Source organism: Macrotis lagotis, chromosome 1 (assembly GCF_037893015.1).
Source record: "Macrotis lagotis isolate mMagLag1 chromosome 1, bilby.v1.9.chrom.fasta, whole genome shotgun sequence".
In the NCBI taxonomy this organism is placed as follows: Eukaryota; Metazoa; Chordata; class Mammalia; order Peramelemorphia; family Peramelidae; genus Macrotis; species Macrotis lagotis.
Genome location: NC_133658.1, coordinates 783446735 through 783472705, shown reverse-complemented (window position 1 = coordinate 783472705; position 25971 = coordinate 783446735). Strand labels below are relative to the sequence as shown.

Here is a 25971-nt window from a genome sequence, read left to right as displayed (position 1 = left end):
TCTCCACCTAAAAGAAGAGGATAATGCCAACAGACTGTAGGGCAGGATTATGCTATCTTTAGTCAGTAAGTCAACAAGTACCTCTCATGTGCCAGACACAGTGCTTTTATCATTGATCTCCTTAGTCAATGAGAAAAGACAGGACCGGTAGGAATAAGAGCAGAAACTGTGAGAAAGCACCCAGGATCAACCCCAGATCTTACTGTCCCCACCAAAATAGACCTATTCATATTCCATATCAGGCTATGTTTTGTATTTCATTAATCCTTTAGTCCATACTTCTTTTGCTATTCCTTTGAAACATCCTTATCTCTACTCCTGGACAGTTACAGTCTGGTTACACTGGTTCTTATGAGAGGTCTAGAAATTGCATCCCATAGACATCACTCAACACATCTAAAATAGAATCCAACTTTCCTCCCAACCTTACAATCGTGACTCCTCACTGCCATGTTCAAGTGCTCACTGGAATTTCTCCCATACATGCCATCTATTTCCAGGTTTGTCATTTCTACCTTCACCTCTTGTAGAGTCGACCCTGCTCCAGGCCCTTCTTATCCCACACCTGCTGGTTGGTGTCCAATCCTCAACTTCACTCTAGTTTATCTTCCATTCAGCTCTCAAACTGATTTTCCTAAAGCACAGGTCTGGCTGATCATATCACTCTTATGACTCCCTATTACCTCCAGAATTAAATATTTGGTTTTTAAAGATTTTCACAACCTGGTTGGTCCCAGATTTCAGCCTTTGTCTACTTTTTCTACTTAACTCCTTTCCCAGTACTCTACAAACCATCTATCTATATTGGCCTGCTTGCTGTTCCTTAGATACCACACTCTCCCTTTTCACTGATTGTTTCCCAATCCTGACATACCCTCCCTTCTCATCTCTGGTTTCCTGGTTTCCTTCACTCTATAAATTCTACCCTCTGCAAGAGGCCAATTTGCCCCCACTCCCCAACCCCTTTTGCTAGCTCCCTTTTGAGGTTGCCTCCCATACATGTAGCTTATTGCTACATGTTGTCTCCTCAAGAGCAGGAGTCATGCATCAGACTTTCTTAGTATCTTTTCCACTTATCACAGTGCCTGGAATGAAGTGTACACTTAATAAATATTTGAAGACTTTTGTACCTTTTTTTCAGAGCTCCTTAGGGAGTTGAATTATGTTAAGTACATTATTATAATAAGAAAACTGTGATTCCTATAAATTGATTGGTCTGCCCAAGGACTCATAACAAAACTGCTGTTTCTATGGGTAATGGATAATGGTATTTTTTATTATGAGAGTGAAATTTAAAAAGTGAATGGTGGTATAGTGAGGCTTAATTTCAAATAGAAAAAAATCATTAAACATAGCATATGGGGAAAATATGTCAGGAAAATTATTTTGTAGTTCAAAGGCTATTTTCTTTTGGAATTTTCCAAAATTTTCCCAAAAATGACATTTTGGGAAATATTCTACATAGAAATACATTTAACATAGAAATCAGGTCTGTAGGCATCTTTGTGGAGTAATACATTGTGAAAGCCTTAAAGTCAACCTCTATTTTTCACTTTAAATTCACAGGCTGGAATATCCAATTCACCACCATCAAATACAGCTTTTTCCCCAAAGCCTGTAGGAATGAGGGAAGGAAGTGTCATGCCTCCATGGGATGCTTCCCAGCTAGAGAATGAATTCTTTCGTGGTAAGTCTCTGATTTGAACTGCCTTCATAAACCGCACTCCAAAAAAAAAAATGCATATTCTAAAGTACCTGGTGTGATAAGTAACCAAACATGGTATGGTAGAAAATTCACTAGACTAGGAATCAGCAGACCTTTGTGCTATATTAGACTTAGAGAGACTCAAATTCAGTTCCTCCCCAGGAGGAACTTACTGGATTTGTGGCTAGAGTATGCTGCAGTCAGCTCCTACTGGCTCTTTACAACTGATTGCTAAATTTTCATTGAGAGCACTTATACCTCAAAAATTGACAAATATTAATTTATTTATAAATTATATCATGCTAATCAGGGATTGATTTATTATTTTGATGATTAAATTGATTTATTAATTTGTTGGTTGGTGGCTTAAGAAAGTGATGAAGAAGATGCTAATAATGCAGATTAAACTTTATTAAAACTGTGTCATATGCCCCATATACTCAGTTGTTGAACTTTACCAGAACACTCCTGTAGTAATCCTAGGCAAGTCATTTAACATCTCTCAGGTTTGGTTTCCTCATCTGAAAAATGAGCATAACAATAGCACCTACCTCAAAAAGATTGTTGCGAAGATCAAAAGAGATAAAAGGTAAAACTTTGTAAACTTTAAAGGGCTATATAAATGCTAGCTATTATTAAATTACTCTGGGCCTCAGTTACTAGTTTGTAAAATTTTGGACTAACAAAATTGTCTAAGGTCCTTTCCAGTCCTACAAGAATCCAGTGTGTGATTCTGGTGTCCTTTACCTAAAAAGTGAGCACATGTTTATGAAAAAAAGAGAATGGGGAAACTGTGATATAATGGTGAGAGAGTCATCCTGAGTGAGGAAGATCGGGCTTCAAGTCTAAGAATCTGTACAGACTGTGTAATTCTCTATATGTAACTTAACCTTTAAATGCTCTGGGCAACCCTAAAACAAGAGGTTGCAGAGAAGCCATTGATCTGCAATGGGAAAGGAATTTTATTCCCTGAGAGTTCCCTCTGCCAGAAATCAATATCCAAAAGACAAAGCCTCAAAATTCATACATGCTTCTGTGATTAAGATCTTTAAGTCAATATCCCAGAAGTGGTCCTCTAATATTTCTTTAAAAGTACATGAAGCAATAATAATGTTTAATATTTAATCTCTTCTAGCTATAATCCTAGAACTCTTATCTATTGAAATTTCTTCATTTACTTTTTTGCCTGATAAGAATCTGTAACCATTCGAAGAAATCATTTGTTTATAATTGTTAAATGATTAACCTATTAGTGGTATAACTTTTAAAGTATTGAGACCAGTTCCATAAGAACATAAAGCAATATCTTTTACATTCAAAGCATTCTTGTTTCCAAATAGTCCACCTCTTTGAAAAAAAAATTTATATAGTCATTCACCAATTTCAACTTGAGGAAATAACTAAAATGACCTATGACCAAGAGAGTGACATCACGTCAGGTCTCTAGTATAAAAAAAATCAGTCAGAGAGTGACAATGAAACTCAGGAGAGAGTCCAACAAGTTTAAGACTCACTCCAGAGGAGGTTGGAGAATGAGGCTCACTTCGGCGGAAGGCTGGCTTCATTAATGGAAGAAGGCTGTTTCAAGCCTTTTTGAAAACACAGAGTCGTGAGTAAAATATCTTTACAAATCTAGAATTCTATGGAAAAACACCTGGCTGTGAATTGATTACATGAGACATTTCAAGGAATTTGCTTCCAATTTTAGTAGCTAAAAGAAAGCCAGTGTCTTGCCTGCACTTGGGTGTTGTTTTTCTTTCCTTTTTTCCATATTTTAGTTTTGTTTAGTTCATTTAATTAATAAAGGTAAATAATTTTATGGATTTAGATGAAGACATTACTGGTTTTTTACTCAGGATGACCTAGGTTCAAGTTCCATTGCTGACGTGATCCTTAACTTCTCAGTGAAACCCAGGTAATGCTCTGAGACTTCTAAGTTACAGATTAGAGCTAATGAAGGGAGTTTCCTCACCAAGGATATCCTACATTGATGAAATTACAGACTGAACCCCTAAAACTTGTTTTCAGTAACTTGGGGGGTTAGTTACAGAGATAATTACTAGAATGTATTTTATTACATGACATTTCTACATTTATAAATTTATAATTTCAAGATTAAATAATTTATTACATTTGAAATGTGCTTTGAGAACCTTAAAGAGTTTAATACTGCTGCTACTGCTGCTACTGCTGCTGCTACTAATGCTGATAATAATGGTGATAGGGTGATGGTAATGGTGATGTTGATGATGATGGTAAGGATGGTGACAATTCCTTAGAAATTAAATCTTAGTTACCTCTCCTTGATGTTCCCTTCTGCCAACTGTGGCACTCTAAGTAGCCTCAAAGGGCAAAGCCTGAGGAGGCTCTCATAAGCCATATCAGGATTTTCCTTAATGCATCAAGAATGATAGAAATCTCTTTTATTTCCACAAACCACTACTGGTGTATTTCTCTTTATAAATTAAATACTCAATGAAATATAAATTAAATACTCATACACAATCATTTTTTTCTCTAAAATAGTCATTTGAATATGTGCCTAGGAATTTTGTGATGAAACCTTTTGTATTAAGGAATTTTTTCATAATTAAAATAATTACCATTCTCTAATTTATTCATCAGTTGGATCATTATGTATCAAATTTTTTTGAAAGAAATTAGTACAGTAGCCTCAGAGAATCTGACACCTTAAAATTCTTCCATGTTTGTTAGGGGCCACTAACTAGTAGATCAAGGAAGGCTTTATCCTGATTTCAGCAAGGCATTAACCAAGCCTCTCATTATATCCTGTGGAAAAGAGAGATGGACCACATGGCAACACAGCTGTTGTGTGGATTTAGAAGTAATTGAACCAAGAATTTTCATTAACAAAGCAATGTGCCTGTCTGGAGAGGGTCCCTAATGAAATGCCTCAAGTCTCAGGGCTCAATTCTATTCTATTACACGTTATCAGTAATTTCATTGCAGATATTAGGATTATAGGATTGTAAATTTAGAGACAATAGAGCCTCTAAGGTTACTTAACCCAATTCCTTCTTTTTATAGTTAAGGACAACTTTAGTTTAGCGAGGTTAAAGACTTGCTCAAAGTCACACAAATGGTATCTGGCAGGGACCAGATTTAAGCTCATTTCTCCTTAATTCCAAATCTAGAACTCTCCCTGCTGTACCGATCTCATCATATTTGACGTGAGGCAGGATAGATAATTCATTAGATGACAGAGACAAGATCCTAAAGACCTTTAACAGGATAGAATAATAAAGGATGATTTTTAATAGGGATAAATTTAAAAACTTGTGATTTGGTTAAAAATATCAATTGTACAAATAGAGAACAGGGGGGAAACATGGCTAGAGCTTAGTTTTTAATATACAAAAACTTAGAAACTTAAATCACTGAAAGTTGGAAATGGGTCAACAGTATTCAAAAAAATAAATGAGATGCTATGCTACATTAATTATAGTGTTGAGAACTAGAGCCATCATTGTCATATGGTATTTTAGATATTAGACAGACCATATTTGGAATATTGTTATCCATCCTGGGAACCATATTTGAATAATTTAATTGATAAATTACAGCATGTCCAGTCAAAAGATTGCCAATATGTTGAAGGAATTCAAAGCATGGCATATGAAGAAAGGCCAAGTACTCAGCTTAGAGAATTGAAGACTTGGGAAGTCAGTACTTCTCTTCAAATATCTGAAAGGCATATGGAAAAGGGAATAATATATGGGGGGAGGGACACACTTCTGTACACTTCAGATCTAGAATAAATGGATAAAAAAAGACAGAAAGGCAGCATCTAGAACAATATAAGGAAAAATTCCTAATAATTTGAGTTATTTGAGTTGTATAAAAATAGAATAGGTGACTTCAAGAGATTATAGGGTTCTTTTTGACTAGATGTAAATGAATAGAGGCTAGAAGATTACTTTTTGATAGAATTCTAGAAGGATATGCATTAGATGTGGGTGAGGGCTGGCTAGACAAGCTTTTATGATCCCTTCCAAAGCAAAAATTCTGTAATCCTAGTATTATCTTTCTATTCTTTACATCTTCACATTTATTGAAGAAAATATGTCAAATGTGATTTCAAAGCTCAGAGGGAAGGAAAAAGTCATTGATCTCTTTCTCTAAGTTTTTTAAACTGTTATTTGAAGCACTGTAAAATTCTGCAAGAATTAGATTCAGGATTTGATTTAAAAACAAAAACAATGGAAAATTGAAAATTGAGGCAATAATGCTTCAACTGTTTAAAGGAAGAAGAGGTACTTGAAATAAAGAATGAAAGAAACCTCGATTGCAGAATTTTAAATATAAGAGGAATCATAGAGACCATTGTTCAACTCTCTCATTCTAGAGATGAAGAAACTATAAGGCCTAGAGATATAAAGTGACTTGCCCAAGGTAAAATAGCTGATTAGTGATGTAGTGAGAAGAACGGACATTCAGGAGCAGAATTGATCTTAGATCTCATCTATTCCAACCCTTTCATTTTGTGGATGAGGAAGCCAAGCCCCAGAAAGTCACTTGACCAAGGTCACCCAGGAAGAGAACAGAGTGAGGATCTCTCCTGGTCCAAGGTTCTATATAAAAAGCATTCAAAATGCAGACTAAATTAGAAAACTAAGAAGTCATGTCTAACATCCAACTTCATCCTTTGAACAACCCAACTTTCTGTACTTACTGAAAAGATAACAAGAATCTTTGGGGGGGGGGGAATCTTCTGATTTGTGCCACTAGATACTTTCTCACTCTATTATATTTTTTTAAAAACAAAATACCTTGAAAATACAACAAAACAATGTAACTCATTCAAATATCATTCTATTCAAAATGAGAGTGTAAATTAGCATACTAGTTGGGAAGGCATTATATAAATAGAAATTAATAGTAAAGTAATAACTTTACAAAAGGAAAATTTAATTAATTTTATCTTTTTAGTTTTAGATGACTTGGACAACAAATTGGCTCAGGAACAAGCATTAAGTACAGTGAATACAAGAACACCAATTCACTATGGATTTCGAGCACAAAGCAATCCTTTTTCCAACTCTGGGAGCAGAAATGGCAATCTCATGGAGGGACATAGGAATAATTATGGTGAAACTTCAGTTCCATCCATCTATGATATTCTAAGACCATCAACCCCTAGAGAAGGTTTTAAAACGTTCTCCTACAGAACAAAAGCAATTCATGATATGTATGATTCAAGAAAACACACAGTTTCACAAGAGGAATATGTGTACAAAACCTTTGGCAGTTCATCTCTGTGTTCTGATAGGATCCAGCCATCAACCTCTCCTACTTTAGGACATTTCACAGCAAATAGCCTACATCTGCCATCCCACACTCAGAGGAAGAGTATTTTTGTACCAAGGAGCTATCAGCAGAGTCCAAGGAGAACTCCTTTGTCATCTATTGTATGGAACAGGTCATACTCTCCTGGAGATATTCAGTACCATGAAGAGTTTCTGAGGGCACAGTCCCCAATGGAAGTTGACCCCACCTGGCCTCAAGACAATAGGCGATATGAATTTTACCGTACTAGTAATGTATACCAAAATGTTAGGCCACATGATCCCAGGGACAGAGCAACCAGTCCAGAGTCATTAGAGAATTCTGAGAATACGCCATTCCACCAACAGGAAAACAAATTCTCAAGGTCATACTATTGGAACACTATTGGTCCTAGGAGATTGCAAAAATTTGGAGGAAGTCCTTTTCAGGGTAAAAAACAACAATCTCCATCCTTGTCCAACTTTTGCCACAAAAACAAAGAATTCATTTCTTCTGACAGAGACTTTGAAATGATTTCAGTGGATGTAAATGAGGAGTCAGCTATCCATAGTAATTATACTCCTATACCATCTCAACCCTGGAGAGCAAATTTGTCCAGAAACCAAAAAGAGGTGGAGGACATGGAAGTACTATCACAATATAATAGTAACCAAGTAGCTTTAAATGAAAGAAATGAACATTTGCATGCACCTTCCATGGATACAACAGAAAACAAATTCTGGATTGCCCCAGATATTTACCCCAGCAGTCAAGTCAGACCATGTATGCTAGAAAGTCAACAGGAGTGGCCTCCATTTGAAGCAAATGCAAATTTAGAGGCCAACTTAAATGAAACCACTCAGAATTTGTCATCCTCAATCCAGATGCCCCTCCCCTTAATTCCACATAGAAAAGAAACCCTTCAAAGTTGTGACTTCCAGAATGCTGTCTCTACATTGTTGGACACCAAAGAGGATACTCCAGATGAATCTGCCTCATTTCCTTTTAGAAGCCAAACAGAACTTATTGATGAAACTAATGATGACTCTGTCACTGTTGCTAGAAGTCAACCAAACTCTTGGATCACTGAGTTGAATCCTGAGAAAGACTTGGCAGAATCTGTGTCAGAAAAAGTGAGACAACTAAATGAGGCAGATGAGACAGGTCAGGCAGATGAAATGTTATCAACTGTTTCTCAATCAGCGATTACTGAGACTACACCTTATTATCAACATTCTCTGTCTAGGGACTCAGCCACCCCCTCCAGCAACAGATTTGTTTTTAATACACCTGTTTCTACAAGTTCAAAAAAACCAACTGGAGTCTTTGGCAGAAGAGATATTTCCAAAATTTACATATCAAACAAAGATAGAGCAAATGAACTTAAAAAAGAGAAGGATTCTACCATGGAAAGAAAAACAGATTTGGGAACAACATTTCCTTTCTCTCAGGAAAACAAAACATTATCTTTTCCAAGACAAAATATAGGTTGTCAGCAAGAATCAGGAATAAACGTTGATGTTCCCAGCACTGAAAAGGAAGAGTGGAAACCAGGAGCTGCCAGAGATCAAAATCCACAGTATCCAGGAGAATCATTTCTTTTGGATGCTGAGAATGTACAAGGTATTAGATTGGAAAATGCTTTGGATCCTCCCAGCAACGACACCAAATTTGCTGCAAATCATCATGTCCTATCAGACCATGTCTTAGAACCATTGCCAGATGATGGTCAAGGTCTTCCATCACCTTTTTCTCCTAATAGCCCTTCCTTAGCTTCTTTAGTAACACCTTCTGCTACTTCATTAAATTTTACATATAATGTATTAGCAAAAGAGGAAAAGTTCCCAAAGGAGAGTCTTCTAGGAAAAGATCCATCTCAAGGGGAAAGTATAGAAAAGATCTATTCTGGTAACATGGACCAAAATAGTCAATTATCTCTCAGCTCTTCAGAAAATAAAGCTACTGGGGATATTCAGGTACTTGATCATCACAAAAAGAAGGATGTTGCTAAATGTCATCCAAATCATCCTTTCAGTCTGGAGAGAGGAAAAGGGAAAATAAGGCACAGGGTATCCTGCATTGAGAAGTTAAACAAATCAGGAAATTTCTTGAGACAGGAGAATAATGACAGTAGTGATATAGTTCCTGATCATGTTAATACAGAGTCTCTTGAGTCCCTTGATATTTATTGTACTTTCCCAAGAAAACTGACCAGTTTTCTAATCAATGACAATATAAGATCAGAAAACAAGATAACATCCACCTCATTTGAGGAAGGGTCCCTTCCATTCCAAATAAAGAAGAAACTAGAAGAGCCACTTGGCAAATCCTTCTCAAACAAAAACAATTCTAATTCTTCTGACTCAGATAGGCAATGCCCTATAATAGATGTGGAATCTTCCCCTTTAAGGTCCATACCTGTAGAGATGATGACAAACATTAGAAACATAGCACCTGCTACTATTAGGAAAGGGCCTCCTCCATTCGAAATCAAAAGAACTATGTCTAGGCCCTTTGTTACAAGTTCCTCAGGTAAAGTGGACAGAAGAGATAAATGTTATGGCCTAGACAGTGAACCTCCTTTTCTAACACCAAGGCCTGAGGAGCTGATCTTGACCTCTCAAGAAAATAGCCCATCAATTAAAGATTGTTCTTTACAACTAGTCAGAGATCATCCTCATGCAGAAAGTTTTCAAGTCTACTCTGAAAATCACAGCAAAATGACTTCTCAAATAGATAATTTTTCAAATACAATTCCCCTCCCTGATAAAAAACATTTATCTTTTCCATCAGATGTGTCAGATGTTTCAGAAGAGCAAAATGGAATACCCCTACATAAATATAAGACGACAAGCACAGTCACTATTTCTGGTGATGAAGACAATATAAAATGTCTTGAGGTGGTTTCAATCTATTATACTTTACCACGAAAATCCACCAAAAAGTTATGTGACCTCCTTAAAAGTGACACACAAAGTGTATGTTTCTCCCCAGAATCAGCTACAGTGGGGGATGCAACATTCCCTATTTCTCCAGTAAAAAAGCAATTCAATTCTTCTACAAAATCATTACCAGGAACACCTGTATCTCTGAATCCAAAGGCTTCTCTTAGCAGGGTCCAGTGGAGAAAGCATTCCTTCTCACATGATACTGAAATAGCATCTCTTTTTCAGTCACCACATACTGGGGCAGAGAAGCCTTCAGCAGAAACATTACAAGGAATGACCTTTGGATTTTCTCACATGACCGGAGGTATTTCTCTTTGCAAAGAAGAATTAAATACTACAAGTGATTCTCCAGCTAATACAATCTCCAAAGATACACAAAATAAAAGTATGGATACCTTTTCTTTCATTACTGGCCATCAAGAGGGACAAGAAAAATGGCAAAATCATACCAAGCATACCTCTGTCTCACCAACAACAATTCATGATAAACTTGTGCGAGAAGGAAAACTTGAAAATCCTGAACAGTCTATTAAAGTATGTAAAAGAGAGAGTCCTCCTATCATCCAGACCTATTTGGGAGATAATGTTAGTGACAATTCATGCAAAAGAGAAATCTTAGGGAATTGTGAGCCTCATTACATAGATACTATATCTATTAGAAGTGGAAATTGTCCTCCTGAAGAAATTAATAACAAAATAAACTCAGTACCTGGACCTACATTCTTCTATGATGATCTGAGAGAGTTTCAACCAAATGCTACTAATGGGAAACTTAAAACAGATGACCAGAAAATAATTGAAAAAACATATTCTGCTTTACAAAGCAAAGACTTATCCCTGCCTTCTAATTTACTTAAACTTCAACCTGGGGTAATGAACCATAAGGAACTGAGGGAACCAAAGGAAGCTCATGGAAGTGATGCAGATAAGGATTTATTTAGGTTGGATAAAGTAGAAGATGCCCAGAACACAAAGGCTAAAGAGAAAATACAGGAACTGGCATGTGATCAATATTCACCTCCCAAAGTAATCAATGAAATTAAGTGTGATTTGGGTTGCACCAAAGAAAAAATCAATCTAGAGAAAAGGAAAAACAGAACTTCTGTTAAACAAAAACTGGCAGCTTTGTCCAAAGTTAGCAGAAAATTCTCAGCAAAAGAGATAAGCCCCAGAAGGCATATTGCTACTATTTTCCCACAAGAGGAAGTAAATTCCAATACCAATGGCTTAACTCTTAATAAACCAGAGATATCTCCACCTTCAGGCTTAACTCTTAATAAACCAGAGATATCTCCACCTTCAGCTAAACCCAACCTTGGGATCCCAGAATCCAAACATGAATATAAGAAATCAGGTCCTAAGGAAACTGAGATCTTTTCACTCCAAACAACTGAAATGAGTAAGACTGAGACCCCTCTTCAGCCTCATTTAGATTCCATCAAGAAGCCTGATACATATGTAAGTGAGCAAAAAACAAAAACCAGCAATTCCAAACCAAACAAGAATAAGATTGAAAATGTAACAGAATCACCACTAAGCCCAAAGGTTGAAGATGAAATACTAGCAGAAAGAAGCAAAGGCCCTCAAATCTGGCAAACAGGATATGAAATCATAGCCCAGCCCACAATTTCCAGTGTGGGGACAGAGGATTTCTCTGATGAACTAAAGAAGCTGAGTCTTCAGTTTCCATCTGAGACAACTTGTAAGACTTTGGAAGAAAGAATCCTGCCACCCAGCCCTCTGTCACAACACAAAAATAGCTCACCTCAAGAATGGGAACCTGACTCAAATCTTTATCGTTCCAAAAGTTTAAAAAATATAAATGTACTTAGTAATCAGCAACAAATAAGTCAACCTCAGAAAATCCGTGAACGCCACTTTTCTGCATGTACTTCTTCTGATAAGGCCCAGGACAGATGGAGACATGAGAATGAATTTCCTGTTCAAAGTGGGAATGGAAGAAGATTCCGATCTTTTTCTGAATTCTCTGCTTGTGAAGAAAAAGATACCTTGGCTCTGGACAGTGACAGGACCAGGGCCAGTGGTCCCAGGTCTACAAGTTCCATCTCCAGACCAATTGACTATGGAATTTTTGGGAAGGAACAGCAGATGGCTTTCTTGGAGAATGTAAAGAGGTCACTCACAGAAGGGAGGTTGTGGAGGCCAAATTTGCTTAAGAATCCTGGTACTGAGTCACTAATCTCCACTTCTCATGATAGCAAAATACCAAAAGATGTTTTATCTCCCAGGGCAAAGCTTAACATCTATAAAGGTGAACTCAGGGCACATTCAGAATCTGACACTGATACCACTACAGATGATGAGTACTATCTGGATGAAGTCGAAAAGGAATCAGAACTCTAAGGTCTCTCTTCAATAAAGAGAATAACTATTATTCCTGAGAATCCAGGGAAAGTGTCTTTGTAAAAAGCATTTATGACCACGGGAGAATCAGAGACAAAAGATCTACTCTAGGCAGTCTTTATTCTGAAATAACCTAATTTCTCATTTTTCCTCCACATCTACTATTCCCTGAATTTAGCATAAACAACACTGGCTTGTTTTTGTTTGTTTGTTTTGTGTACCCGAGAGATAAAACAAGTGTTTCTTCTCATGTTCCTTCAGGTTTCACCCTTCCCTGCTTGCCCCTAACAGGACTCCAAGGAGAGGTGGGAACAGGGGTGTCCTTCTTCATCTTCCCTCTCTTTTCATCTCCAATTTGACTTCCATTTGTGAACTTCTCTTTTTCCCTTTTCCTTCAGCTTTTCTTCCCCAAAAGATTAACTTTGCTAATATTCCAACGCAATACATGTTCTACTCTCTTCATAATGCTACTTAAGAAAATAGAGATTATGATGATGATAAGTTATTATTTTTTCATATAAGAAGATGAAAAACATTTCATCACTTGGAGACTTTGTTTTTATACTTTGGGTGGGGGAAGGGATAGAAAACTAGGTTCTTCCTTTTTTTTTTTAAATTAACCTGATATGCCCAGAGGGTTGGGAACTAGGAGAATGGGAAATGGTTAAAAATGTAATTTATATGTAAGAATCTGAGTTCATTTAGACTAATTAGAAGGCACAGAATGTTAGAACAGATACTGTGCTCAACTTGAAATCAGGAAAATCTATGTTTGAGCCTTGCTCTGGATTCTAACCAGTTGTATGACCTTGGGCAAGTCATTTAATCTCTCTGAGTTTCAACTTCCTCCTTGTGAAATAAGGATATTACATATAGTACCCACTCACAAAGTTGTTTAGTTGTAAAGTTCAAATTAACTAATGCATATAAAGTGAATTGCAAATTTTAAAGTTACTATAGAAATGTCAATTGTCCTGAAGAGTCATCTGAAAGTGAGCTATCCGAATGAACCAGGTGAGGTAATGAACAGGTCCAGAATGTGGGTCAGCTAGATTTGCTGTTCTGAAGGTGAATAGGTAGCATCATTTTTGTCTGTGAAAAACACCATTACCATGGCACCATGGTAAGCAGATATTTCTCCCCTAAACCTGACTTAATTTTGCTGTAACCTTCTCAGTGAATTTTTTTTAAATTTCTTAGGACTATTGCCACTTTTCCAAATTTGTAAAGTGTAAGACTTCCTAAAGGGCACAGCTTCCATTCACAAGTATTGAGAGAGAGCATCAGTCACATTCCTAAAATGTGTTCATCCTAAGTAAAACTTCAGGACTCATTCATCTCTATATATGTAGCTCTGGGACTTTAAAAGTCTTGACATTTTGGATTTTTTTCCTAATTATTCACTTAGGCTGGAATAGGGTAGATAGCTCCAAATAACTCTGAAGGCCAATACTACTAAGGCAAGGGTAGTCAAGGTAAAGAATACTATGGTTGATAGATCTATTTTCATTGATCTGTCCCAGATAGTCTATCTAGTGCCTCCTTAACCTGATGCTGGAATGACTCCTATTTATTAGGAACCCACATAATAGGGATAAATCTGAAAATCCTTTCATCTTGTTTCACAACTTCCTCTGACAATATGGGTTTATATTGTATATCCACTTCTCTCCATTCCTTAATTTTTTTCTCCTTGTTTGTTTTTATTCTTTTATTATGAAAGTAATGATATTTGTTGGTAAAGTACTTAAAGATTCTAGGAAAATAGGATTGTTATGTCTTTATTGCCTCCACCTTGCTTGGAAGTATAGTACAGGCTATTTTGCCTACTGTATTCCCATGCTCAAAAGGATGATAAAAGAGTAACCATCACAAATTGTGTCTTGAATTTTTATTCATGTTATGAGCATGAGAGCTGGTGTTCTAGTGAAGACTTCAGAACGTGGCTAAACCATGTTGTTTTAAGTACACTGAACAGATCACCAAGATTTTAAATTCAAAGGTTACTAATATGTGAAGCTGAACATTTAACATTTATGAAAATTCATATGTTCTTTGAAGTTGCCCTTTTTCTGACCCATTCTTCCTCATTTTCTTGTTACAAATCCATATAGAACATTAGGACTAGTTTTTGAAATTGAAAAAGAGGCTTAATACTCAAAAGCTGGAAAATGTGAGTTTTCTGTAGCTCCCTTGCAAATTCTATGTCACTAAATGAGGTTGTGTCTCTGTCATACCACATGAAATGGAAATAGGAATTTTGAAACCTGGAGAGCAGCCAAAGTAGTAGATGTGGGGATTAACAGTTATCTTGGTCCTGAATTCATTGAATTGGCCATCTGTGGTCTAAATCTTGCCATAATTGCTAACTTTCAACTTTACCATTTCCTATATTAACCTGGTACAGAAGTCACAAAAACAGATTTATAGAAGGTACTATTCTCCTTCTCATTTTGTATTTTAAATAATTAAAGTACTTCGTTAAAGAAGTGTAGTCATTTTATATGTATTTTAACATACAAACTGCTGCTCATTTAAAATATGATCCTTTTTGGTATACATAATTTATATTAGTACTTTTTGTATCCAAACTTATTTTCAAAGAGACATTCCATATCAAAATAATACTTGTGTACAGATGGACCAATCAAAAAGGAATAAACACTAATGTGTACAGTTGTAAAATAATTATTTTATGTAGATGGATAATGGACTCTTGGAGTCATGAGTCATAGAGTTTATGATGGATTTAATATGGCCTCATTTGATCGCATTTTAGAGAAACTACTTTAAATGGGCCATTCAGTATTATAAGGTTATTTGGTTAATAAACCCATAACTCTAATAGTTTGTCTAACATAATAAGCAAATAGAATAGTCAATAAAAATTCAACATATACCTGCACTGAAGCTGGTTGTGGGAGGAAGTTAAACTTATATAGTGGTAATTTGGAAGTAAAATTCTCAAATGAAGTGAATTATCTTTTTTTTTTGTCATGTCATAGGGTTAGACAAAGAAATCTTATTAAAAATATAACATTATTGCTTCAGAATGGCAATTCTATTTGAATGTATAGCCAAGTCCCAATAAGATATAATAAGGAATTCCTTGAAGCGTTCACATTATTAAAATTTGCACTGCATTTTTTCCCACTGGGCTGGAACCAATTACCATATTTTATACAATTACACCTTTGAAAAGTGCAAATTTGAATACATGAGACCACTTCAGGGAACTCAATATTCCCATTTATCATGGCCTAAGCTATACTGTATACTTATATATAAATATGTTTGTAAATATGTAGGTGTATATATATATAGATGTTTGGTTTTCTCAGCAGCTTTATAAGTTTATATTGTCACTGAGGTGGCTCAGAATGACTGATAATTGTATAATTTCTGAAATAAATACATCTTAATGCACTTTTTATGAAACTTTTTCAAGAGGTCATTTACAAGTAATTGTTTCTAAGTCTTTGAATATGTCAATAAATATCAAATGAATTCAAATAATAATGTAATATTAAAGAAATTCCTGTTTTCAAATAAATGGTCTAAACAGATTAAAGTGTTTCATTTGACTCTTCCATACTGAACTAATGAAATTTAATAAACTTCAGAAAAAACTCAAAGGAGGCAATATTATTCAAGTGAATGTTTCCAGTAATTATGTCTTACAGATACCAAATAAGAAGAGTTGCAATATGGATAATTTAAAAAAGAATGGCCTGTTTAGCTTGCCTCAGTGAATAACTGGACAAGTCTGGGCTAGCTCTAGCACCTGGACCAGAGGCTGGTACAAAGTAGGTTCTTAATAAGTATTACATAGAAACAAAGGGTCCTAAGTCTCTTGAAATAAAGAAAAAAAAGGGGGGGGTACAAATTGTACTTTGGTTCATTTATCTTCCAATGTAACAGTTATATCTAACACTGACCACTATACCTATGTTTACATTGTTTTCTCTTCTTCATCCTTGTCAGTCTGCCATTCTTTCTAGCTTAGGTAGAATGATAGAGTACTTTTAGGAACATTTTTCCATTCATTTAAATTAGACAAGCATTTTTCTAAAAGAGGTCATTAGTTCCAAGAATTTTCTAGACACTAGTAATTCAAAGACAAAAATTAAGCAGCCTCTTCCCCAATCTTGCATTCCATATTGCAGGGCCACTGCCTCTCTATTATGAGAATGTGAGTGTGAATAAGAGTTATCTAAATGTCTTATTAACACCTCACAAGCTAAGTACAGTTAATGAAAATGTTTTGTGAGTTTCATAGGCTCTAAATTAATCCAGTTTTTCTGCCTGAGTTCTTACTGAAGATGCTACAGACTGCATTAGTAGGAGAGCTGTATTATGAAAGCTCTGACATGGTTTCAAGCCAAAACTATACAAGCTAGAAAACTGTTCTAGTAAAAATGTATTACAGTCAATGTAGTGCATTTAAACTCTCCAGAGTCACACCAAAAAACCCCACTATTTTCGGTTTCTATGTAGACCTCTTATAATCCTTAGCTTCTTTCAAGGTTCACCTTTAGCCCCATTTCCATTAATAGCACTTTCCTAATTCTCCCTTGCTAGTTTCCCCTCTCCCATCACTATTTATTTATTTGTTTGTTTATTTGTTTGTTTTGCTCTTTGTCCTGTACCTATACATTTGTCTGTGAACATGTTTCTTTATAGTAGGGTGGAAACTCCTTGAGTCAGGAACTGTCTTGTTTTTATATTCCTAGAACCCAATACAGTGGCTGGAACCTAATAGGTATTTCATCAGTTGGTTGACTGACTCTCAATCTATAGTTATACAAGATGTATACAAGATCATGGGTGGGGTTCTGAAACATTTTAATGGGTGTTATTGAAGTTTGAACTGATCCAAAGCACTGGTGATACTTCCTGCTGAATGAAGGAAAACTCTAGAAAGGATTATTAAGATATGGAAAAAAACAAGCTGATATAGATTAGTTATTTTTTTAGGTTTTTTGCAAGTCAAATGGGGTTAAGTAGCTTGCCCAAGGCCACACAGTTAGGTAATTATTAAGTATCTGAGACCGGATTTGAACTCAGGTACTCCTGACTCCAGGGCCAGTGCTTTATCCACTACACCACCTAGCTGCCCCTTACACGATATTTTTTTAATTCAAATATATATGGCTGTTTGATCATTTCATTTGTGTGTGACTCTATGATCCCATTTGAGATTTTCTTGTCAAAGATACTGAAGTGGTTTGCCATTTCTTTATCCACCTAGCCACCCCTCCACTGCACCACCTAGCCACCCCTAGATTAGTTATTTTTAAATAAGAGGACATTCAAATGAAGTTTCTTAGCTTCTAAGGTGTGATTTTGAAAAATGTGGCTATTGCTCCCTTGAGTATGAAGGTGTCTGGCTTTAAACTCTGCTAGTATTCAGATCCAGTCAGTTCCTAGACAACTCTACTATAGAACTGATAATCTTAGAATTAGAAAATTTTTTGAAGTTCTATTCTCTTGATACTCTATATTCTACATAGGGCATTGATGGGATAGAACTTTTATTATTTTTTCTAATGACTATATTTTGGTAACCATTATCCTAATTCAAGACAAAGTTAGAAAGCCATTTTTATATACATGCCTACAAAAGTTGCCTTTTATGTTTACCAATGGAAAATTGGTCTAATTCAAAAAAGAATTATTTAGCTATTTTTGTTAAAGGGCATTCATATATAGCTAAGAATTCTAGCATAAGGTATAAAATAAATACCTTTGGTCTTAGTCAACAAGCATTTTTATGCCAAACACCTTAGTATATGTCTCATATCCCATGTGAAAAAATATGCTAAAAATATGGTTTAGTTGAGTTAAAACTCAACATCCAAAATTAAACTCATTATCTTTCCCTCCAAATTCTCTCCTCTTCCTAATTTCCCTATTATTGTCAAAGACAATACTATGGCAAGTAGCTGTGATTTGAACATATCTATGCTGTTTTTTTAAATTGAGTCAGAAGTCCTAAATTCTTGATTCTCATTTTGCCACTAACTTTGAATGTCATTTTATTTCCCTGGTTCTCATATTCTTCCTCTCTAAATTTAACAGGTTAGATTGGATCATCTAAACTACCATTTCTACAGAGTGTGAACAAATTAAATTTTATTAAATTCTTTTTAAGACTGAATTTGGAGTCAATTCAATTCAACAGAAAATCATTAAAGGTCCACTAGGTACCAGCTGCTAGAGATACAAGAAAAAAAAAAATACACCATCCATTGTTCTCAAAGAACTTAAACTCCAAAAGAGTATTATCCAAAATCAGGCTTTGTCCAAATTAGATAAAGAATACAAAGAAGAATCTTTATAAAGTGATGTGAATTAATCAAACACTTATCAAATACCCATTTGCCTGCTAGCCACTATGCTAGATTCTGGGGGATACAGAAAAGTGTGTCAGTCCTTGCACTTGAGAATCATATATTCTAATGTTAAGGGAACATATTTTTGCAAATAAACACAGATTATATGTAAAGTAATTTCAAAGAATACAATCAACTGAGGACATCAGGAAAGGACTCTTAAAGCTGAGAATAGAGATAGGGGTTCCAGGAGGCAGAGGTGAGGAGTGATATGACTAGACAGAAACTTAAGGAATATCAGTTTGAAAACTGATACAGAAGATGAATTGAAAAGGAAGGGATGGAGGCAGGAAATTAACTAGGGAACTATTACAATAGTCCAGGTGAGAAGTAAAAAGGGCCTGGAAAAGAATGATTGTGTGAACAAGGAGAAAAGGATAGAATGTGGAGACTTGGATATAGGAAAATATCCTTGGATACAGGAAAAGTTGAAGATGAATTCCTAGGCTTTAAATCTGAATGAATAGAATGGCTAAGCTTTGACAGAAATAGGAATGTTAGAAGGAGGGGTGGATTTAATGGAAAAATATAATGGGTTCTGTTTTAGACATGTTGAGTTTGAGAAATCTATGGAGCATCAGTTGGAACTGTTCAGTAAGCAGTTGGAATTGCAGGACTAATGGTCAGGAAAAAGAGGAGAGCTATTTTGCTACAAGGAAGAAAAGTGTTCTAATTTGGAAAATCAAGAACTTCATGGAGGCCAGATCTGACTTAAGCCTAAAGGGAAATATACCAATAGATGGAGTGGAGAGTAGTGGGAAAGGATGATGAAATGATGGGATGAAAAGAGAAAGAAAAAATAGGACAGAATAAGGGGATACTGAGAAGTTCAGTTTTACTAAGACCTAGACTATATGAAGAAAAATAGTAAGAGTCTAATCTATAAAACACAGTTAGAGATAGATATTTTGAAATTTCTTACTACCAAGCTACTGAGTTTGTACTTTATTTTGGTATTTCACTAACCTAATTTCTCTCCTGACCTCCAGTGTCCCATCTCCAACTGTCTTGAACTAAATGTACTATAAACATTTTAAAACTCAACAATCCAAAATTAAACTCATTATCTTTCCTTCCAAATTCTCTCTGCTTCCTAATTTTCCCATTATTGTGAAAGACACTATTTCAGTTATCCAGGCTCAAAAGTTAGTTGTCATTCTCAGCTCCTTACTCTCCCAACTATTCCCATATCCAATTACTTGCCATCTTCTGTCAATTCTACCCCTGAAACATCTCCTCTATATGATTTAACTAGAACAGTGAATTAGAAATATTAGATAAGTAAGAGTATGAAGAATATTTGGGCATAAGAGAGACTGAAGAAAGATTAGTTAGAAGCACACTATAATGGTCCTGCCAAGTCCTGGGCAATTGCAGAAATGAAGAGAATTAATTTTAAAAATTAATGCCTGGAAAAAATTCACAGAACTTAGTAAGCAAATAGACATGAGGATGAGGTAACTGTCAAAGCTGACTACAAAGTTTGAAGCCTTGGTAGTATAAGTTAGTGCCCATCAACAGGGTCAGAAGTTAAAAGAAAGAGTTGAGTAAAAGAGTTTTTATGTGCTGAGTTTGAGGTTAAAGCATTTAGGAAGCTGAAGCTGTAATACTGAAAGTCTTGGAAAAGATTGAGGTCAGAGTATAGAATTCAGATACATAGAGTTAATTATTTGGGGTAGATGAAATCATTAATGGAGAGGATCTAGAGAGAGAGAGAGAGAGAGAGAGGAAGAAGAAGAAGAAGAAGAAGAAGAAGAAGAAGAAGAAGAAGAAGAAGAAGAAGAAGAAGAAGAAGAAGAAGAAGAAGAAGAAGAAGAAAAGGACAGAGGCCTGATTAGGAGAAGGAAGATGTCAGAAAAGGCAATAAGAGGAGTATGTCATGAAAGAATATCCAAAAGAGGAAATCATCATGACAGATTTTTCTTGATTAAACTAAAATAATTTCTGTGCATCAAAAAATAAAATAAATTTGAAGCAAGATTCTGAATTTATTCTTAAAGGACTAGGCCAATTGGCTTAAATCCCCATTTGTGTGTTCTTTCCACTATTTGCCTCCTAGAAATTAGTGCCACAATTCCATTTAACCACTTAATTTCAAGCTCCCAAACTCAGGGCCACCTTTAATATCCTTTAAAAACTGGAAATAAAAGACATAAAAGGGACAGATAACATAAGGACATGTGCTCTCTGCTTCATCATGGCTCCAAGAGAGGGCAGGCCTTAGTCCCATAGAAGCTTGTGTTCCTTCTTTAATGCCAGAGGGTCTAGAAAGAATCAGAACCAAAACCAAGAAACTCCCCTGTATTCTACTGCTTTTTGAATGCACCCCAATTCTGGCTTATATGGCCAATCAACACCTTATCATATGAATAGAAGATTGGAACCAGTCACAAAAAGTCTGTGTCATGTTCCTCATCATGGAACAGAGACACTTTCATTCACTTTCCAAAAATAGGCTTCCTAGCCCCTTCCACATGGGAGATTGCAGCATTCCTTCCATTTCAGCAAGAAAGAAAAGAGTAGAATACCATAAACATTGTTCCAAAATTTTTGTCCAGGCTTGTGACTTCAATGGTATAAAAGAACTCCTTACAATGAAGACCGACAACTGAAAGGCTAAATCGACTTGCCAAGGGTAATATAGCCAGTATGTTTCAGAGTCAGGGTTTGAATCTAGGTGTTTCTGGTTTTGTAGTTAGCTTTCTATTATATCATTCTGTCTATGGCATGTATGGCATAAAAATCTAACATTAAAAATTATATAAAGAGCTATTAGAATTTTATACAGAAAATTTCCAATCCTTAATTGATAATAGGTCAAGGGATATGAATAGCTTACAAAACAGAAAACACAGAATGTTAATAATCACTTGAAAAAATGTTCAACCTCACTAATAACTAAGGAGATACAAATTAAAATGACTCTTAAGATACTGATTTATACCCAACAGATTAGTAAAATTAAATTGGCAAAAACTCAAATGTTGGGTTGGAATGTACCTGTTGGAACATGTACACTGTTACTGGTGGAACTGCAAACTACCTGAATCTTTTTGAAAAACTATTTGTATACATAGTAAACATATCTAAAATACTCTATAATTCTGTTGTTGAGAATATTTTGTGAAAGTGTTATCTGTTCAAAGATTTTTATAGGGGCATTATTTATAATTATGAAAAAAAGCTAGCAACAACTTAAATGTCAAAAATAAGAGAATTACTAAATAAATTGTAGTACAATAATATAATAGAATATGATAATGCAAATAAAACAGACAAGCATAAGGAACCTGAAATTTAGAATATACTGAAATAATGAAAAGGAAGAAACAAGAGAACAGAACACATTTATTAAGACTGTGTGAAAGATGTCAACTGACCAGAACCAGCCTCTAATCTATGGATGGCTGTGGCTAAACTAGAGCAGGCTAGAGACAGGTGAATCAGCATACAAACAGAAGTTTAATTAATTAACTAGTTAATTAAACTTCTGTTTCTATGCTAATTAATTAACTAGTTAATTAATTAGTTTAATTAATTTCAGAGTGAGGAAAATTATGTTTGCAAACAGAAGCCTGGGATCACAAAAGGGGTGGGTCCACATCACAATCATTCTTAGGTCTTAAGACAGTTCTCACAGTTGGCATTTCTTGGCAAAATAGAGATATTCTTGGGTCCTATGGGAACAGTCACTGTCTCATATCAAGTGGGGTCATCATTATTCTTTGGGGTATAGAACCAGAGTTCTGTGGTGGGAACAGGGGTGCAGTTACTAGGAATAGGGATTGTGAAACAGGGAGAGCTAAATTCCACAGTGAACATCTGATGCTGGTTCAAGCAACACACATTGCCAGAGGGTGAGATAATCCAGAGTGCAAAGGATTATTGTTATGCCCAGTTCAGGGCATAGCCTGCTAGCTAGGCCTTACCTCCAGTAAACAGGGTATCTCCAAAATATTTTGATAAAGGGAAAAGTGGAAACAATGACAAATAATCTTAGAGAAACATGAGTCACAGAAAAGTTCTCATGATATTTTATGTATTAAAATGCATTTATTTAAATGTAAATTGCCAACCAAGTTTATTTTGATGTTTGTTGTCAGTGCTTCCCTCTCTTTCAAAATTACTTTGCATCTATTTTATATGTGTGTGCATACATATCCATGAGTGCGTATGTGTGTTTATTTACTTATATGAGTAGATGGATTACCTCCCATCTGTCAGGCATTCTGCTAAGAGCTGGGGATATAAAAAAAGAAGCAAAAGACAGTCCCTGCCATTGACAACTTCACTACCTAATAGGGGAAATAAGCAAACACATAAGTACAAACATCCTATATAAAGGATAATAGGAAATAATTAAAAGATGGAAGGTATTAGAATTAAGAGAGTTCCTTTAGAGTAGGAGGAGAGTTTTGGTTTTGCTTTTTGTGTCCCCTTCACTGTTTCTTTTAACTTTTGACTTCTATGCTCTGATTTATAAAACTGTCTTATAGTTTTGTTTTTTTTAGGGGTTTTTTTTGTAAGGTAATGGGGTTAAGTGGCTTGCCCAAGGCCACATAGCTAGGTAATTATTAAAGTGTCTGAGGCCAGATTTGAACTCAGGTACTCCTGACTCCAGGGCCAGGGCTCTATCCATTGCACTACCTAGCCACCTAGCTGTCCCTATGTCTTATAGTTTTAATAAGTCTCAAGAAGGTATCAGAACACTGGTGAGGGACAGAAAGGCCAGAATCATTGAATTCTGTGAAGATTTTTCTCTTTCAAATTCCCCTAGATATTTAACCAATGCTTGTTGATTGATTTGTTCAGATTCAGGACTCATGGGCCTCTTGGTTTCTTTAAATACACAGCTAACCTTGGACTGTATGTTCCTAACTGATCTTTGTGTCTCCCTCTCTCTTTGGAATCTCCTTGAGATTCAATTGCCTTCTTGCATCTTGTGTAATTAACTTTCCTATTTTGAACAAATCATGTCTTGGGGGGGTTAATGCTTTGTCGTTATCAGTGTTCCTAAGGAGATCTGTCCAACCTTGCTGGCAATGAAACTTGGGACACCTTAAACCAATGACATGGAAATTGGTTGGCTGTGGGCCCAACTTACTATTGTAAACAGCATAAAAGCAGAAATTAGTGACTTTGGAGAAAAAAAAATAATGAATTCAGATTTCAGAAGGTTGTGGTGAAAGAAAAGAAGTTCAGAATTAAGATTTTTTGTTTGTTTTTACAGAAAGAAATTTGGCAGTGAAAAAAAGGTGAGGCAAGTTTAGACAAAGGGGAGGCCATGTGGTAGAGTGGAAAGAGCACTGGTTCTAAAGGCACAACCTCTTGGACCTGTTTCTTCATCTGAAAAATGAGAAGACTAGACTAAATGGCCTCATAGGACCTTTCTAACTATGCATATGTAATCCTCTGAGGGTTCCTTTAGAACAGGGAAGGCTGAGCATATTTGTCGACACCTAGGGAAATGATCCTGTAGAGACAAAGACAATGAAGAATCAAAAGGCATAATAAGAAATGATTGCCAGACTAAGTTCCTGTAAGAGATATCAGGAGATGAGATCACTGGCAGAGTTTAAGGGTTAACCTTAAGAAATAGAAAAGATATCTTGCCCTTGTGATAAAGAAGGGAAAAAAGAGAAGACAGTTAAGGTCATATTAAAGTTTAAAGAAACAGAAGAAGGGAGTTGAGAGAGCTCAAGTCATATAGACTGTGACTGGATTAAATTGATAATTAAAGCATGACAGACTTATAGTCAGAATATAACTGGCAGCTGAAAGCCATGACAATGATCCCAAAAGTTAACATCACATTTTAAACTACAATTATGACCAGAGCCAACACTTGTCAAAAAATATTTGTGCAGCACTAAAACTAGATCAGGTATTCTGGAAAGCAATTTGGCATTAAGCCCAAAAAGTTTCTTAGCTGTTCATACCCTTTGATCCAACAATAAAATTACTTGGTCTATGCCCACAAAGAGATAAAAAAAAAAAAACCCGAAAAAGTACTATGTGTAAAAAAAAAATACTCGTTTGTTTTTTCATTCATTCATTCATTTAGCAACTCTTTTAGTGATGGCAAAGAACTGGAAACTATAGAAAGAACCAGACTTTGGACTTCAGGAATACTTGAATTCAAATTTGGACTCAAGGGGCTGTATAACTCGGTAAGTTACTTAACTTTTGCCTGTCTCCACTTCAAAATGAAGACAATAACAGTGCCAGTTCACAGGGTTGTTCTGAGGGTCAAATCGTATAATTATGTAAAGTGCTTTGCAAACTTTACAGAAATGCTAGCTATAATTTGTTTAGGGGTTTGATCTGGATTTTTTTGCTTTTTTTTAACTTTTTTTTTTGTTTAACGATGATAAAAGTATAATCAGCAAATGCCAGTTTGTTTAAAAGCTTGTTTTAGCTGAAACGCTTGAGCGGTTCTAATAGCGGAGCTTGGGGACGCTCAAACAGCCTCGACCTTCTTCCCTTTCCTCAGCCAGCACCTCCGAGCTGGAGGGGCGAAAGGCGAGGGCTGATTGACCAAAGCATTCCCCACGCAGCCCTCCGCGGTTCCCTTCCCCTCGGTTAAACTAGGGAAAGGAGACTAAGCAGCCAGACGCCCCCCAGGCCCGGGCTCCGGCCCCTCCGCCTCTCCGGCCGGGCTGTCCTGGAGAGTCCCAGGTGGAGCCCGGCGGGGGGCCTGGAACAGAAGCAGGAGTCAGGGCTTGGTTTTGTTTTGATCTCCAAGCCGTCTCCTGCTTCTCCCCCAGATAGGGTGCGCCCGAGAACAAAATGAACCCCAGGTTCCCCTCCCATCTCGGTACTTTGCTGGTTTAATGGTCAAAGATGGCCTCTACCCTCCCTGTCCCCTCTCTGGTCTGCGGTTGCCAGAACAGTGTGACCCATAGGCTAGTTTTTTCTTTCTTTGTCTCCATTCTTTCTTCCTTCTCCAGTCTCTAAGTATAGTATCTCTGAGGTTTCTGTGTAATATAAAACATAACCTACACCTATTAAACAGCGGGGACTCCAGTGTACAGCGGCAATGCACTTTGGACTTTTAGACCTTATTTGAAGACCGGCTCAGCAAACAAAGCTGACATTCAGAGGAATATATCTTTGGGATCCATGTAAAAAGACAAACAGCTATCCAATCAAAGAGTTTTATGAGTGTTATCTGTTCTTGAGAAAAAGAATCTAAAAACAAAGTGCCCAATGACAAAAGGGGAATGGTTGAATGAATTGTGATACATGAGATACATTTTTATAGAATGAAATG

The 25971-nt window shown here is 36.0% G+C and overlaps 1 protein-coding gene across 6 annotated transcripts in view; it reads left to right on the top strand.

Annotated features, from left to right (window-relative positions):
* Nucleotides 1–25971, top strand: part of EXPH5 (exophilin 5) — a 117345-nt gene that overhangs the window by 90544 nt on the left and 830 nt on the right. For 4 of the 6 annotated variants that reach the window (XR_012474364.1, XM_074216630.1, XM_074216633.1 and 1 more), the window contains 2 exons: nucleotides 1567–1687; nucleotides 6656–24868. Coding sequence is in view for 4 of the 6 variants with exons in the window: in XM_074216630.1 (XP_074072731.1) it covers nucleotides 1624–1687; nucleotides 6656–12303 (5712 nt within the window). In the remaining 2 variants the exon portion in view is untranslated. The other 2 variants (XM_074216629.1, XR_012474365.1) reach the window with 2 other exon arrangements.